Raw genomic sequence first — 17,787 nt, forward strand, 5'->3', positions numbered from 1 at the left:
GCACTGGAAGGTGCTGGAAGGTCTCCTGGAGCCTTCTCTTCTCCAGGCTGAACAGCCCCAACTCTCTCAGCCTGTCTCCATAGCAGAGGTGCTCCAGCCCTCAGATCATCTTTGTGGCCTCCTCTGGCCCCGCTCCAACAGCTCCATGTCCTTCTGATGTTGGAGGCCCCAGAGCTGAACGTAGGGTCTCACAAGAGCAGGGTAGTCCTCTCCCACCTGCTCCCAAAGGGATCTCAAACAGTTTGAATTCAGACCTAGGTGTGCAGCCAGACTGGATGGCTGGACAGCTTCTCTCTTCCCTCCTTCATCTACACATTTCAGCATTAGGGAGTATAAAGCCATTCATACTTACTTTAACATGAAGAGCAGGTTGGGGTTATGTTCTAGGAGGCCAGGATAGAGTTGCTGGGTGGCTTCTATAGCCTCTCCCACTCTGCCTGCTAATACTAGCTTCTGTATTCCTGAAAGCAAAAGGAGACCCATTGACACACAGATCAGCCAACAAGAATGGCCAGAAGAGTCATCTCACATACGCCGCACAGCCCCCCGCCACCACCTTGCACAAGGGCTAAAGAGAACTGGGGACCATGTTCTGTTTATTATGGATTAGGATGAGGAAAAGCCTGTGAAAACGAGGGAGAATCTGTCAGTCACTCAGAAACACCAAGAGTAGAAGGATCTGAAGGATGAAGTGGGTGTGTTGGGGTGGGGTGCTCCAGAACTTTAGTCCTTTCTCATCACAGAGCTATGCAGCAATGGAGAAGAAAGCAGGACACAACAGTAGGATGGGAGCAAGGAGGCTGCCAGGGAAACAACAATTTCAGAGTGGAAATCCCTAAGTCACTCCCACATTACATTCTCTGGCTGGTCCATGCTTGGAAGCTTACTATATGGCTGACCACCAGATGAGCAGAGTCTTCTCAGAGGGTCTGGGGGCTTAAACCGCAGCACAGCACTGCTTCCCCACTATCCCCACCTCTAAACAGAAGTAATTATACCAACAAAACTGGGTTCCTGCACGTCCCACCTCAATGTCTTCCCAGAGAAGTAACCTGAGCCACAACGAGGAGGTGGTACCTGTCAAGTAGCTCCAGAATCAGCTATTGGCGAAGCTAGAAGGAGCTCAACGAGTTGTACACTTCTAGGAGGTGCAACGACACAAGGCAGAAGCCACCTATCACCCTGGGTGTTCGTGTCCCGGGTATGTTCCTTCGGTGGGTCAGAAGACACAAGTGCAAGACTCAACGCAATCACCGATCTGATCCCACAACGCTCAGGGAAGCTCCTGTCTCTAGAGCTTCACGTTTATTTTTTTTTTCTAAGCGCACTTAAATTAAAAACTAAACGTCCTTAAAACTAAAACCGCACTGCACTTCCCTCTCTGTTTTTCCAGGACTCCTTAAGGAACAACAGAGAGGAGGTTTTGGATCGCCTGCGAGGTGCTTTGCAAGCAGAGGCTCTAGGAACAGCAGGCTGGGACTTTGGCAAGTCACGAGCAGCTGGACGCCCAGCCCGGTGATCCTCATTAGCAAACCCCAGCGCCAGCCTGCAGCGACTTGTCTTGGCTCCCACTCCTCAGGGTCGATCTGCTCGTCGTCATCGCCGAAAGCTGAACCCGGAGAGGCGGCTCTCACACCGACGTGTGTTGCACAGTCTCCTTCAGTTCGCTCGCTGGTTCTTCTACTTGCACGTTTCACATCTCGCTGCTTTTGACAGCTCTTCTCTGCCTTCTTCAGCAGCTCTCACAGATCACAGAATCATAGAACCACAGAATGGTTTGGGTTGGAAGGGACCTCAAAGATCATCCAGTTCCAACCCCCCTGCCATGGGCAGGGACACCTTCCACTACACCAGGTTGCCCAAAGCCTCATCCAACCTGGCCTTGAACACTGCCAGGGATGGGGCAGCCACAGCTTCTCTGGGCAACCTGTGCCAGTGCCTCACCACCCTCTGAGTCAAAAATTCCTTCCTTAGATCTCATCTAAATCTCTCCTCTGTCAGTTTAAAGCCATTGCCCCTTGTCCTATCACTACACACCCTTGTCCAAAGCCCCTCTCCAGCTTTCTTGTAGCCCCTTTAGGTACTGGAAGGTGCTGGAAGGTCTCCCCGGAGCCTTCTCTTCTCCAGGCTGAACAGCCCCAACTCTCTCAGCCTGTCTCCAGAGCAGAGGTGCTCCAGCCCTTGCATCACCTTTGTGGCCTCCTCTGGACCCGCTCCAGCAGCTCCATGTCCTTCTTGGGTTGGGGACCCCAGAGCTGAAGGCAGCACTGCAGGGGGGTCTCAGGAGAGCAGAGCAGAGGGGCAGAATCCCCTCCCTCGCCCTGCTGCCCACGCTGCTCTGGATGCAGCTCAGGACACGGTTGGCTTTCTGGGCTGCCAGCGCATGGTGCCGGCTCATGTCCTGCTCATCAACCAGCACCCAGTCTTTTATATTTTCCCCTCTTTTTGTTTTTCCATCCTCACATCTTTTATTTAAGCCCCAACTTCAGAGCTCTTTATTCCTCCCTTCCCATCTCTCTTGTCATCTGTCCTCAGAGGACCAAGACCGCACTGTCCTGCGTGTCTCCCATAAGACAATTTACCAATTTTACCAATTAAAACCACACCAGCAAGAACCCTGGCTGGGGTCAGGCTTGCATAATGCATGACCTGGAAAGCACAAAGCCCATCAGCACTAACGGGCAGCAACTAGGAGTTATTCTGGGTACTAAGCAGAGTCCCCAGATGAACCCGAACGCTGGCTAAGCATCCGTAACGTATGGAGAGCGAGCTACAAAGGGGCACGATGCACCTGATGAACATTCACATGAGAAACAGTTCACAAAGGGAAGGGAAGTGCACAGAGCAGGACACAGCCTGTGTTCAACAGCCAGAAGAATGCAGAAAACACACCGATGTTCCATGACTGTGTAGTCTGAGCCTGTTTCTCCTGCTGTATTTTTGGGATATTTTAGCCTTTCAGGCTAAAAAACCCCAAAAATACAGCAGGGGAAAGCTGCAAGCCTTAATTCTGCAGGAAGCAAAAGCACTTACAGCCTTAGCAACTGAGGGATGAGCCACTTCAGAGGAAACAGCAGTAACCACAACAGACAGAGAACACAAACTTTTCACCGAGCGCGAGCTGAACACCTTGGCTCTGAGCTGACAAACCCCTCGGCACGCCAAAAATGTACCTGAAGGCAAAACCTGCAAGGGGACTGGAAGACTCATTAACTCCAGGGGCTGCACTCAAAATAGATGGATGTGGCTGTGTCCCTACGACTGTGCTAACGAAACCACCCCTGCTGCAACAGACTGCATGGAAGAACCCAAATCCGAAGGGATCTCCGGTGCACAACGACCTCAGTTCGGGTGAAATCCAAGGTACCCACCCTATGGATTTGGCACTCCCTCCAAGAAAGCCCGTTAAGACATTATGTTCAGCTTGATGTGCGAAACTGCTGGACTCGAAGCTGAGAGCCAGCTCGTCTCTCCCAGGATTCAGCTATTCGTTTTCAACAAGACTGAGGAAAATTAGCCAAGTTGATCAGGAAATTTCCTCTCTTCAACACGTGCAGGTCATTTCTCAGAGCGGACAGGCAAAGGAAAGAAGGTGGAGGGGACACAGCGGTGATGGGACAAGCGCACCCAGCTGTGCTCCCCAAGCTCTCCTGACCCTCAGGCAGCACCGCGCCATCAGCAGCGTGCTGCAGGCAGCACTGATGTCGTGGAGTAACTTTTCTACTTCCACAGCACTTCGTTCCTCCGCAGAATCCCGAAGGTGAGACGTGCCACGCTTTGGGAACGGCTACCCGAGAGACTTACTTTGTCTGTTCTTTATTGAGGTCTGTTCTTCCTGGATTGTGGTGTCTGTGACCCTGGCAAAGGCGGTGGCTGTCGAACAGTACCCATGATGAACCAGGTACGATGAGACCATACTGGAAAACAAGAGAATACAAACAGGTGAAGAGGCACTGGTAACACAGGGTAATCACGCTGGAGAAAAAAAAGCAACACAACAGAAGATGCAATGTCAGTGATCAACCTTGGCTTGCTTAGGACATAACCAGGGTCATACTTCAGAGTCCAGACAGTGTAAATTCACAAGACAGGTACCTGGTCCTCAGCAAACGGGAGGGAGGCTCGAAATTCACTTTCTGGGGAAAATACATAAATAAATTAAGACTCCCGATGCATACGTGGTATTTATTTATATAATGCCAGCTGTGCAAGGGTCACGTGTAAGAGCTCAGTGCTGTGTTACTGCCAGCGACATCCTATGCAGACATCAAATCTGAACCTCAGAGAGGGCTCGTGGCTTTCAAATAGATCGCAAAAAAAAAAAGATTCTGGTCCTGAATTTCTTCCATCACTTATTTTGTCAGCAATTATGTCTTTGGTAGTTGAATCTCCTTACGACTTCTACACATTCACAGATACTTGTATCTGCTGGTTTACAGAGCAGACCGTCAGCATTGATTTTACAAACATTTAACACACTTTTGAGTTGTATTTTCAAAAAATGGTGGGGGGAGGTAAACAAACATGACAAAAACGTCCTTCTGATCAGACCATTTCTAAAGCCCTTGCACCTTCCCAGGATATGGCGGGTAAACGTTAACGCTCACCGGATTTTAAGGAAACATAAAAAGCCAGCACAGGATTTCAAAGCTTCTAGTGATGCATCTCAGTGATGAACCTGGTATTGACCCGATCAAGTCCCAGTTCAAAACACACGTTCAACTTGGCTACTTTCAGTACAAGGAAGACTTTTGTGAGCCAGCAATAATTTTCAGGCGTAACGTTGTAAGCAGGTGTGTAATTTTTAAAACTTGTTTTAAAAACAAGTGCTTCTGACCACTGCGGGCACAAGACATGCCCTTTGCCCTTGGCACGGTACGGACAGGCGTAACGAAGTGCATCCCTCTCTCCATCAAGCCTGGCAGCCAGGTCCCCCTGGCTCAGCCAGGCTGAAACACCCAAGGCAGCGATCCAGGCTGGCAGGAACGGAGGGGAGAAGCCAGCTCCTGCTTCAGGGTAACTGAGCAGGCAGAGTCAGAGGCTGCAAAGATTTAAAAGCTCTACAAAACTGCACAAAACCGGAGCTCCTGCCCGTGGCACCGCGGGAAGCGTCCCTGCGCGGGTACACGGCAGGGGGGTTGGAACTAGATGATCCTGAAGGTCCCTTCCAACCCAAACCCTTCTGTGATTATTGCGCTTCACTGTGACCTATGTGACATGTTCACAGAGACAACAAAAACCTTTCAGAACCACAGGTTCTCCAAAGGAATAGCTGCTTCTCCTTGGGAGCCGTGGTCGAAACTCATTGAGAGCAGAAGCGCTCAGATCACAGGAGCTGGACCTCGGGGTGCTTCTCTCACCTAGAGCAGTCACGGCGGTGGTAGAGCGCCTTGTACCATCTGTGGCTTTTCTTCTTCAAAACAGAACTCGCTTGCATGCTTTTCTGTACAAATTACGTAAAGTTCCCCCTTCTTCTGCACAGTACCACTTAGATTCTCAAATGAGCAATGTTGAGTCCTCCTCCTTTATCAGAAAGAAGGACCTGCACCGTTCCCAGAGTCAATCACACCAGCTGATCTCAAGTCGCAGATGATGACTCCTGAGATACTTCATGGCAAGAACTAAAAAGATTAGAGATCCTCTAAGACTGTAACAACATACAAAGAAGATGAGTTATCCATGTGAGCCCCACTGAAGGTTTCAAGCAGTTGAAAGCCTTCTCAGATCAGCCTCTCCAGTGACAGCATATCCGGGAGTGCAACGCAGATGAAAAATTCTGCCAGGCTAAGTCTTCCTCTGCTCTCCAGGGAGGCATTCCCTACAGCAAACCTTCCACAGCAACGGCCTCTCTAAGGCTGCACCTCAGGAGTCTTGGAAGGAAAGGGAAGGAAATGCTCAGCTGCACCGTTAGAGATCAAATAAGATACTGCGAATCCCAACAAAGCCACTGGACAAGAAAACACTGGCCCAAGGGCTTGGAGCTGAAACAGTTGGAGGTACAAGCCCAGACTTAAACCTGCCTACGGAGAGAAGGAAGATGGGAAACATGATGCTGATTCTTAAAAAGAAGTCCACATGAAGAACTCCAGAGCGGTGAGACAAACTTTGTTCCACAGCCACAAGCTCACCTGTTTTCCCCTCGAGTCCCGTTAGGACTCCGGGTAAATATCTGACCCCAGAGACTTTCTCCACTTCCCCTCACCTATTTCTTCCAGTGCTTCCTTGACAGACTCTTCAATCCCAGACACAGCCTCTGCCAAGTCCCTCACAAAGAAGCGGCCCAGCATGACAAGCTACCTGATTTCTGGACACACGGGTAAAGAATTTGATTGGAAATGGTTTTATCTTCCCCAAGGTCTCCTTTTATACTGCAATCCTCTACGAGCCCTACAAACTCTCTGGCAGGCCTCCTGCCCCTTATTTTCTGGAAGAAAGACATTATCATCACTTTCAATAGTTTCTGCTAGTTGCTTTTCTAAGGCTTTGCTGGTTGCCCTGAATTATCTGCAAATACCTAAATACAAGAGTAGCAGAAAACAAGAACCACCACACGGATGCAATCATGGCTGCATCTCAGCCTCCTGGATGACAGTGACCAGTATCAGGTGTTTATGGAAAGAACATAATAAAGAGGTGAAACACAGAGCTACCTGTAATCAGAGATATAAGCAGAGAGAGATGGAACAGCTTTAGACTTGGGAGTTTAAAATATAACTATGGAATTGGCCTCCATGAATTACTGTGAATATTTAAATGTGTATCTTTTAAAATCCAATTATATTGAAACCACCACAACCTCTTGCAGCAGTAAGTCCCACAGCTTCACATACTTAGTGAAAAAAAAACCCCAAACTATTTCGTTTTTAAGCCAGAAGGTGCTTTTTCTCTAATTCTTGTGTTTTGAGAAACAGGGAATAATCACTTTCTAATCATGCTCTCCATGGTGTAAATGACTGACAGACAACTACAGTCCACCTCCCTCAATCACCTGTTTCCAAGCAGAGGAGCCTTATTCAACTGTGTCTTTCTTCAGGCAGAAGATAACCCTGACCTCTGGCAGCTCCTGTCAATTGTTCTCATCAAGTTCCAACTCAATCTGTTTTGCCCTGGGACGTGCGTTCAATATTCATAAATTTATCAAGTGCCTTAATTGGGTTTTCAGCTAGGCTGGGTTTGGCAGCCTCGGTTTAGGCTATTCCTTGCTCTTTCATTTCTGAATTCTGATTCTCCTCCCCCTCTACTCTGCCCTGCTGAGGTCGCATCTGGAATATTGTGTCCAGTTCTGGGCCCCTCAGTTCAAGAAGGACAAGGAACTGCTGGAGAGAGTCCAGCACAGGGCCACAAAGATGATGGAGTGGAGCATCTCCCTTCTGAGGAAAGGCTGAGGGAGCTGGGTCTCTTTAGCTTGGAGGAGACTGAGGGGGGACCTCATTAATATTTATAAATATGGAAAGGGTGACTGCCATGAGGATGGAGCCAGGCTCTTCTCACTGGCATCCAATGATAGGGCAAGGGGAAATGGATATAAGCTGGAACACAGGAGGTTCCACTTAAACATGAGGAAGAACTTCTTCCCAGTAAGGGGAACAGGCTGCCCAGAGAGGTTGTGGAGTCTCCTTCTCTGGAGATGTTCCAAACCCGCCTGGCCGCATTCTGGTGTGATCTGATCTAGGTGGTCCTGCTCCGGCAGGGGGATTGGACTAGATGATCCTTTGAGGTCCCTTCCAGTCCCTGACATTCTGGGATTCTGTGTGAATTCAGCTGACTGACAGAATGGCTTTTCTCCTACGTTAAGAGTTTTTATGGTGTCCTCTCCACTCCCCTCATCCCAATGCATCACCTCAAAGTGTCACATTCTTCCATTCCTACAAGCTTTCACACAGTCTTTGGCTGAAAACTTCTCCCAAATCTTTTACATTTGAACCAGCAGCAATCTACACGGGAAAGACTATTAAGCAACAAAACAGAGGATAAACCAATATAAGCAAAACGCACTGACTGGCCATTTTTGCCATAAGAAAGCATAAATTAACATGAAAAAAAAAAGTATTTAAAGCCTAAGAGGAGGAAGGACGCTGAACACCAGCACAGTGACTTACTTCTGCAGCATGGCTTGCCACTCGCCTAGTCTGTCTCCTATGGGAAACCGCTTAATGGTGCTCTGAATCTTCGCTCGCCACTCCCTCATGTAGTCCTCAATGTCGAACACAAACGGCTGCTGCCCAAAGTTGGCATCCACTATCTCTCCCGGCGTCTGGAGACCCACTGTAGGGTAGAGATTTGACTGGGAAGAAGGAAGAAAAAGAAACCGGTATTAAACCCAGCTTTCTCTTGCTGGGTCCAGTTAACGCGGGTTGGTAAGACAAAAGAGCTGCTCTTTACATCGAAAAATGTAATGGAATAGGGAGGGGCAACAGTCCCTGAGGTGCATCTCAAGGAATCCCATCACTTATTGTGCAGTTATTAAAAGTTATTGCATAAAAAACAGAATGATGGGTTCAGTCCCCCAGCAGTCAGTGATCGATGCCGTGTCCACTTTCTGGCTTAGTTTTCTGCAATTTCTACCAAAGTCCAAGAACCAGCAAATAATAATAATAATATTAAAAAAAAAAAAAAAAAGAAAGGGGCATCATCTCAATCAACAGATCTATGTGCTCTCCACCATTCCAGCTGAACTCTCTCATACCCTGGAAGCTGCTGTCTGGATATTTTACATCTCTGATGAAAAGGGAACGGATGGCAGTGGAGCTCTGACGTTAGGTCTCTGATGAACCCAAAACACACGAAATTTCACTACTGATGGACAAATTGCATTTTAAGAAAAAGCATGTGGATCCAAATGGAAGCTTTGACCTGCCACCAGAACACGGGGAAAAGATAAAGGTTACCACCGTGAAAATACCTCTAAAATTCAGCCAATAATTCAGCTTTTGAAGATGATCTAATTGAAAACAGGTGGTCAAAGTCTATGTAGAAGTTCTCTGAATTCAGGCTATTTTAAGAATAAGCTTATGGATATGAATTTGATCGTGAGCTCACTTAAATGTGGGGAAAGGAGAAAAGGCATCAGAAGAGGTACAGGAGTGCCTGGTTCTTACCACTACAGGTCACATTCTTTAAGAGCGTGTCCCATTCACTGTCATTTCACTTTTCTGCAGCACAAATTACTTTTTGGTTCGCAACACAAACGTCACTAATCCCCTAATTCAGGGCATGTGCTGACAGCCTGCGGGGTTTAGGAAGAAATCTCTCTGGTGCCACTCATGAAGTGCTTGGTGTTGGGTTTTTTCACTTCGCTCGAGACCACCGCAGCCAGAAGCCAGACACTGGGCACGGCACACGGACGCATGTGGTGGAACTGAAGTCTGGAAGGTGCCTGGTTGCGGAGTCTTGCTCATGGTTGAACCCATGTCAGACGTTAGATCGGTGGAGGAGCAGACCTCTCTCTCTAGGTCGAATCAGTGAGAATTATTACTGCTGTTTAGATGGTCTTCCAAAAAAAATCCTGGATGATTCTCTCCTTCTCTATAGCAAGGGGCACGGGTTTTCCTACGATTATCTGGAAAATAGCTATGGTACTTACTTGGTTCACCCCCTCCACATCCCAGGGACAAGAAAGACATTCACAACTGGGGTCTGGCAGAGTTCTACGGAGATGGTCAGAGGGCTGGAGCGTGGGGTGCACAAGGAGAGGCTGAGGGAATTAGCTCGGAGAAGAGGCGGCAAAAGGGAAAATCTAACTTCAAATCTTCCACTCTCAAAAGGGAGGTGACAAAAAAAGATGGAGACAGATTCTTTTCAAGGATGTTCAGTGAAAGAACAACGAGCACAAGCTGCAGCCAGGGAAATTTTGATGGGACATAAGGAAGAAACTCTTCTTTGTGAGGATGATTAAGAACTGGAACGGGTTCCCAGAGAGACCGCAGCATCTCTGTCCTGAGAGATTTTCAAAACTCAACTGGACAAGGTCCTGACCAACCTGTTCAGCCTTTGAAATGATCAAATCTCAAAAAACAATGGAAAAAAATGAATCTATAAATCAGGCTGGAAATTGAAATCAGGAATGAGGGTGATGGCTTTATTGCTGACTCAGCACACCTCCTCCCCTCCTCGCACCAAGGAAGTTGCTGGGTTAGAGGCGTGCAACAAAATACAGCCTGATACAGGAAGAAGAAAACATCTTATGTAAAGTCACTCTCTCCTTTCTTTCAAACCCAGCTGACATGGAAGTATCTCTAATGAGGGATAAGATCTTTTCCATACTCTATACTTTAGATTTTTTTTTTAACTTAACTTTTTAGCATTATGAACGCAAGGACTTCCAAAGCCAGGAACCGGACACCCAAAATACTTGGAAGTTAGAAGTAAAACACCTCAAGTTACAACATGCCATGTATTTTTCAGTCACTTTTGGGTAGACTCATCTTTGGAGGAAAGCTGCCTACCAACTTCTCTCCAATCATCTCCAAGTTAAAATTCCATTTTTCACATGTGGGATGCATCCTCTCTGTTTAGCAGCTGTTGGGAGCTACACGTACCTCCACCACCCTGCCAGACGTAGGGAGACATCACCCCAGAGCCCACTGACTGGGCAGCTGCTTCTCCTGCTGAGTCCCTCAGGCGCACCTTCCCCGTGACACTCGGATCATCTCTCACCTCTGATGTTGGTGGCCAGTTGCTCACAACCCCCTAGTTCATCCTGACTTGGTTCTTAACCTCCTTGTCCCTTTGCAACCCTGGAAACCCGCCCTGGCCTCTGCCATATTCTGCTTTTTTACGTTTCCTATTGTTTCAGCAAACTGCCAGGCAGGATAAACCTCATATGGGCTTGTGGAAGCAAGAGAGTTAGGCCTAAACATCGAATTAAATTGGCAAAAAAAGGGGGAAAACTCCCTTTCTGGGAGAGTCACTTCTATTTGCAAGCAGTTATTTTTGTATTAACTTCAGCCTGTGCTAAGCCAAAAGGTGATTTTTCCCCTCGCTGTATTTTCATACAAACGGGAACTAAACCAAGCTGCAGCAAATCCGCTTCACCGTGTGCGAGACTTTCCACAACAAAACACGGTTTTCAACTGAAAGTATCCATTTCGACTTCCTGGTTTGGCCAATATTGCAAAATATTGTCTTCATCATTGGCCTCTGAAAGGGAAATTTTGCAATAAGCGCTTCAAGGGAACAACTTCTAGACTGGTAACGTTCTGAAGGGTTGAATGAATTCCTTGTGTAGCCTCACTGACATGTCAACCCTAAAAGTTATTTAGGCTTGAAAGGTGTAAAAGCGATGAGGTTTATTGGCCAAGCTTCTGACTGACGTGTGCTACCAGTCAGCTTCAACATCACAAGGCTGTAACGCAAGAAAGAGCTTTCAGAAGGACATGGAGCTGTTGGAGCAGGTCCAGAGGAGGCCACAAAGATGATGCGAGAGCTGGAGCTCCTCTGCTACGGAGACAGGCTGAGAGAGTTGGGGCTGTTCAGCCTGGAGAGGAGAAGGCTCTGGAGAGACCTTCCAGCACCTTCCAGCACCTAAAGGGGCTACAAGAAAGCTGGAGAGGGGCTTTGGACAAGGGCGTGTAGTGACAGGACACGGGGCAATGGCTTTAAACTGAAAGAGGGGAGATTTCAATTAGATCTAAGGAAGAAATTTTTAACTCTGAGGGTGGTGAGGCACTGGCACAGGTTGCCCAGAGAAGCTGTGGCTGCCCCATCCCTGGCAGTGTTCAAGGCCAGGTTGGATGAGGCTTTGAGCAACCTGGTGTAGTGGAAGGTGTCCCTGCCCATGGCAGGGGAGTTGGAACTGGATGATCTTTGAGGTCCCTTCCAACCCAAACCGTTCCATGATTCTGTGAACCCTACCCGGGGGATTTCAGTAATTAGGTGTGGAACAGAGCCAGAGCCAAAAAATGCACGTCAAGTTGCTCAAACCAGAGGACCTCAAGGGTCTCTCAGGAAAGCCTGCTCTTTCCACCCCCATTTGCAGTTGAATTTTCAGACTGCAGCTTTAGCAGGTGAAGAACACAGATTACACTCTCTGTCTTTCATACGATGGATGTTTTCTCTTCTTCACCTTATAATGAACGGATATTTTGGTTGAGCCTGGATCGCAATAATATAATAAATGAAAAATACCACTTGCAAGTTGTACCAACTTCAAATTCCCTACTACCTCAAGACTTCTACAATCTACGACAATAGTTGTTGTATTTAAATCAAAAGTCTATTTTGGGTTTGGCATCCCCTTCTTCAGGAACGGGCAGTAAACTCAACTGTTTGGAAGACAACCAAGAAGTCATGGACTGAGGGAGTGAAAAGGCCAGAAAAGGACATAGAATAGTCTGCAAAGGTGAGGGAAGAAGGCAATAACCTAAGGGAAGGATATTGGAAAAGGACAATGGGAATGATGGAAGTTAGGTGCAGGCATCCTTAGGATGAAGCTGCCAACATAGCAGCTGAGCCATTTAGTGCATGGAGAGGAACATCCAAAATCCACACAGGCAGACGTCTCCTGTCCTTGCTCACATCCACAGTTAGGGGGTGAAATGACCCAGTCAAGCTTCTCTCACCCTCCTTTTAAAGAGAAATTATCTCAGGGAGGATAATTCCCAATAGTAGGAGGCCTATAGGGCATCCACTGTTCTCCTTCCTGGCCCCAAAAAACAGTGTTATGGATTAGGTACTGCTATAAAAGCCAGAAGCAGATTTCCACAGAAAACAACTCAGCAAACTGGCTGGTCAAAGGCACAGAGACATCATTTAACCATCAGAGATTCCGCCACAAGGCATTTGAATAGCTGATCCCAAAAAACACCTGACCAGATCTTCCTCCAGTTTAACACCGAGCCAAAACCTCTTCTGCACAAGAGGACACAGATAAACAAGCATGAGATCCTGCAAGGATCATGTGGTGAGATCAAGAAACATCAGGATGGGGGGATGCCCTGGGCTCAGGAGGCTTTGGAATTCAATCTCAGTGGCACTGCAAGAGCCCTTCTGTCTGGTCTGCTCACCCAACTGTTCATCCCCTACTTATAACTGAGACTCAACACTGGTGTCAACAGCCTACAAGTGCACATTAAGTGCATCCATCACCTCCCCGTGCACTCCTGGATCAAAAGGATGCAAGTTAAGCTAAGCTAAGAGCCTAAATAGTAATTATCTATCTATTTATCTTTCTGTCCCAACATGAAGACTGCTCTCATCACAGAAAGAGAAGCAGTCTAGTCAAACGAGAAGACAAAGCAGTGAAAAAATTAGAAGGAATATGGTAAAACCGTGACGCCTGATGTAATCCATATCCAGAGGGAAAGCAAAGAGCACCTAAAACAAGGGGTATGTCACAGAGCCGAGGAACCAAAGAAAGAGCTGAACTGACAGCTGATGTGAAAAGGCAAATGAACCAACGAGAGCGTCCTTCAGTGCAGACCATGGCTGCGGGAGAGATCTGTAAAGTCATAAATTCCCTTGGGAAGGTGAACAGGGTGCGCTAGTCATTAGTTCTCCCAACAAAATAATTAGAGGCACAACACACATTTTTTGGCAGGAGGTGCAAAAGGAAGCAAAGCAAGCTTTCTTCCACACAACGTGGACATCAGCCAAGAAAATCGATCACTTTGGAGGCCCAAACAAGTTGTGAAAATTAAGAAATTCCTCAGAGGAAATTAATTTGGGGCTATTAAGTACAAAGACAGGAGTGCAGCCTCAGGGACAAGAAGTTTGATGTATGAGAGAAATGGATGCAGTGGATGTATCGGTGTGTGCCTGACCTGGTTTCATCTTCTTTTCCTCAACAGTTGCTCCTTGTCCAGGAACACTTGGCTCCGTAAAAGAGCAACCGTTTCATCGTGCTTTTGTATGACCTGACTAGATGTCATTGCCTGATGTAACTCAGCTGGTGTCACTGAACTCAAGAGTAACTCAGCACTGGGGCTGGTGAATCAGAGGAGCAACTCTCAACCCCACACGGTGCCGAATATGTTCCTCCTGCAATGGCATGAGCTGGTTACTCCTCATGGGTGAGGGCTTGTCAAAAACCTGTGCGATGGGCACAGACACTACAGCCAGCTGAGCCTGACCTTCTTCTCAGAAATACCCTTCCCTACCAACTCCACCACGGCTGCAAGACCTGGATGATAGAGGAGGAAGCTGAGAATAATATCATCAGGCATTCTGGTGCTTTCTGATGATGGGACATGAGAGGCTACTCAACGACTTTGCACGTACACGTCCCACAGCCGAAGCTGCAGCTGGAAGACATTGACCTGTAATAAAGTTTGAATCCTTGGCTTTAATTCCAGCAGAAGGAGTGACATATTCTTAGAGGCGGGGAAGGATGAGAGGAGTCACGAGCGTAGCCCACAAACCCAGCCACAGGACTACGAAGTTTCAGGAAAAGCAGCATCCACATCATTCAGTAATTTGTGTTACCGTTTGTTTTTTTTTTTAACAGGGCATCAAACAGAAGAAAAAAAAAAAAAAAATCCCACCCCCACACTCTTCCCCCTCCCTTCTGTTTGCATCCTTGGTTAAAATATTGAAAATAGGTGTACTTACTGGGAGGTCTGTAAAGGCTATACCTGTGGGGGGAAAAATATTAGAATTAAAAAAAAACCAAAGGATTTTTTTCCCTGCTTGGCTACATCCTTAACATTCTACAAAACGTTACTGCATTCCAATAAACCCCAGCTCTGATCCTGCCTTTCACCACCTGCCATAGAAGTAACTTCCCTCCCCAGTCCCCTCCTCTGCAACGTTTTGCATCTGGAGAAAGGTTCAGGGAAAAGCCTCAATGTTTCAAACATCTCTCGCAGCAACTGGATCTTCTAAAAAGCAGCTCTTCTTTTCTTTGCTTCTCCCTTTGTTGCTACCAAGCAGTTGGGTTTTGTGACTTTGCCTTCAGAAACAGGGTTCTGCGACAACGTCGCTCCGGTTTAGGCTGTAACTAACCCTCCTCGGCAGCCCGAGGGACGGGAATGAACATTCCGTGCTTTGCGTTGAACATTCCAGCGTTACGGCTGGGGAAGAGCCTCGCAACGGGAGCAATGGCAGCCAGGAGCACCTGAGAAAGGACTGTGCAAGAACAGCTTCATCCTCAGCTACGCTGCTACAGTTCCAAACCTTGGAGGTGGAAAAAAGTGTACGGTTTCCCCTTCCGTTTACCTTGGGCACGTTGGAAAAGAGATGTCTACTTAAGGAGAGGCAACCGTTGCTTAGGATCGCTCACAGCCGTGACCAGAGACAAGAGCTCTGCGATGCTCTGGATCTGATTGAGACATGAGCTGCTGCTCAGGAGGAAGGCTGTCTCTCCTCCCTCTCCCTCCATCCGCTGTCGGTGGGATCCAGCAGCCGGGCAGGAGCACGGTGAGACAGATCGGCCAGCGACGACAGCCCCAACCCATGGGTGTTGGGTCCCCCTCACCAACAGCACACGGCAAACCTGCTGCCATGCCCTGGTCACCTTCTCAGGCTGAGGTTAATTCAGGTTTTACACTAATGCCCACCCCAGTACGCCCAGTTCTCCCACACGTCCCACCTCCACCTGGCGCCGAAACGCACTACGGCCTGCACATGGTCCTCCGTTTTTAACGTTAGGGCTATCTTAACCAAGAGCTGCGACGGAACGCTACCGGATCAGCCTGAAATGGTACTTGAAACCAATCTGAGGGGGCAACAGAGCAAACAAAGAATTATTGCTCGAAACAGCACAGATGTAAAATCAAACGCTCGGAAAAAAATCCTGAATGTTTCATTAAATTGATAGCTGGCAAGGTTTAATTAACATCCTGGCAGAGAGCCAGCACGGTTTAACGAACATCACGGCAGGTTGGACCTCGTCTGCCAGGTACCCTCTCTAAAACCCAACCAAAACCGGTGCCTACAGGTGATGTCGAGCTCCTGGCTGAGAAATCTGTTCAGTGAGCATTTCTCACCCCAGCACTCTGCCCAAATCCTGCTCCTCATTCAAACCCATTTTTCAGTTCACACTTGTTTTGCTCAGCTGGATGAAAGCTTGTCTCTACTCTTCCACCAGAATGAAGCTGACCTCCTTGAGTCTGCAGCCACTGAGGTCCTCATGTGCCACCCAGGATCCCCCAGAGCCAAAGGTGGCCTGGCTGTCCCACAACAACTCGTTCAGCTGTTCGGCTGGGAGCTGCGTCCAGCACATGGGCAATCATACGAGTTTTGAGTGGACCACAAAGTGGGTGGAAAATTGGCTGGAGTGTCAGGATCGAAGGGCTGCGATCAGCAGCTCAAAGTCCAAGTGTTGTCCCTCAGGGATCAACGGTAGGGTCAATACAGTTTGGTGTCTCTACTAACGACCTGGACGATGGGATGGTGCACACTCTCAGCAGGTTCACAGATGTTAGCAAACGGGAGAGCGGACAATACGCTGGAGGGCACGCTGCTATTCAGAAGGACCTCAACAGGCTGGAGAAATGATCCAGCACAAACCTCATGATGCTCATCAAAAGCGACTGAAGAGCCCTTCCACCAGGCTGTAATATTCCCAGAAAACAGGACAGGCTGGGGCTGAACGGAGAGAAAGCAGATCTGCAGAAAAGGATGCAGGGTTCCTCCTGGGCAACAAGTGGAGCAGGAGTCAGCAGTGGTCCTTGCAGTGAAGCAGGTCAACCACATCCTGGGCTGTATGAGTGAGAGCGTAGCTGGAGCTGTATTAGCAAGAGTGTAGGTTAAAAGAAGGGATTGCTCTCTCCTCTTCAACACTTGTAGGTCTAAATTTCATAGAATCATGGAATGGTTTGGGTTGGAAGGGACCTCAAAGATCATCCAGTTCCAACCGCCCTGCCATGGCCAGGGACATCTTCCCCTACACCAGGTTGCCCAAAGCCCCATCCAACCTGGCCTTGAACACTGCCAGGGATGGGGCAGCCACAGTTTCTCTGGACAACCTGTGCTAGTGCCTCACCACCCTCAGAGGGAAGAATTTCTTCCTCAGATCCCATCGAAATCTCCCCTCTTTCAGTTTAAAGCCATTGCCCCATGTCCTGTCACTATACGCCTGTGTCCAAAGTCCCTCTCCAGCTTTCCTGTAAGCCCTTTAGGTACTGGAAGGTCTCCCCAGAGCCTTCTCTTCTCCAGGCTGAACAGCCCCAACTCTCTCAGCCTGTCTCCAGAGCAGAGGTGCTTCAGCCCTCAGATCATCTTTGTGGCCCTCCTCTGGACCCGCTCCAACAGCTCCATGTCCTTCTTGTGTTGGGGACCCCAGAGCTGAACGCAGCACTGCAGGGGGGTCTCAGGAGAGCAGAGCAGAGGGGCAGAATCCCCTCCCTGACCTGCTGCCCACGCTGCTTTGGATGCAGCCCAGGACACAGTTGGCTTTCTGGGCTTCAAGGACTATAATGTTCACTTTTGGGCTCTCCAATACAAGACAGACAGCAAAACTGGAGTGAGTCCCACAGAGGCCAACAAGATGAAGAGAGGCTACAGGCAATTGGGTTGTTCAGTCTTATTCAGACACTTACTCTGCCTACAACTACCTAATGGGAGGGTACAGAAAAGACAGAGCCAGACTTTTCCCAGAGATGCGTGGTGACAGGACACAGGAGGCAACGGAGAGAAGTTGCAACATGGGAAATTCTGATCAGATATTAGGGGGGAAAAATTCAGTATGAATGTGGTCAAACGCTGGATGAGGGGACCAGAAAAGCCCCCCTGGGGGATCTCCATTCTTGGAGACAGTGAAAACTTGACGAGTTTCTGAGTAATGTGATCTAGTTGGTCCTGCTTTCAGCAGGGCTTTGGATGACGGATCTCCAGAAATGCCTCCCAATG

The 17,787-nt window shown here is 48.2% G+C and overlaps 1 protein-coding gene across 6 annotated transcripts in view; it reads right to left on the reverse strand.

Annotated features, from left to right (window-relative positions):
- The window catches only part of RANBP10 (RAN binding protein 10), an 83,462-nt gene that overhangs the window by 13,133 nt on the left and 52,542 nt on the right, over positions 1-17,787 (reverse strand). For 5 of the 6 annotated variants that reach the window (XM_086621179.1, XM_086621183.1, XM_086621181.1 and 2 more), the window contains 4 exons: positions 14,548-14,570; positions 8,100-8,284; positions 3,805-3,917; positions 353-461 (listed from right to left, as the gene is read on the reverse strand). In XM_086621179.1, coding sequence (XP_086477305.1) covers positions 353-461; positions 3,805-3,917; positions 8,100-8,284; positions 14,548-14,570 — 430 coding nt within the window. The remainder of the gene's footprint in view (positions 1-352; positions 462-3,804; positions 3,918-8,099; positions 8,285-14,547; positions 14,571-17,787) is intronic. The other variant, XM_086621184.1, reaches the window with a different exon arrangement.

This window comes from Tauraco erythrolophus, chromosome 15 (genome assembly GCF_009769465.1).
Source record: "Tauraco erythrolophus isolate bTauEry1 chromosome 15, bTauEry1.pri, whole genome shotgun sequence".
Taxonomy (NCBI): Eukaryota; Metazoa; Chordata; class Aves; order Musophagiformes; family Musophagidae; genus Tauraco; species Tauraco erythrolophus.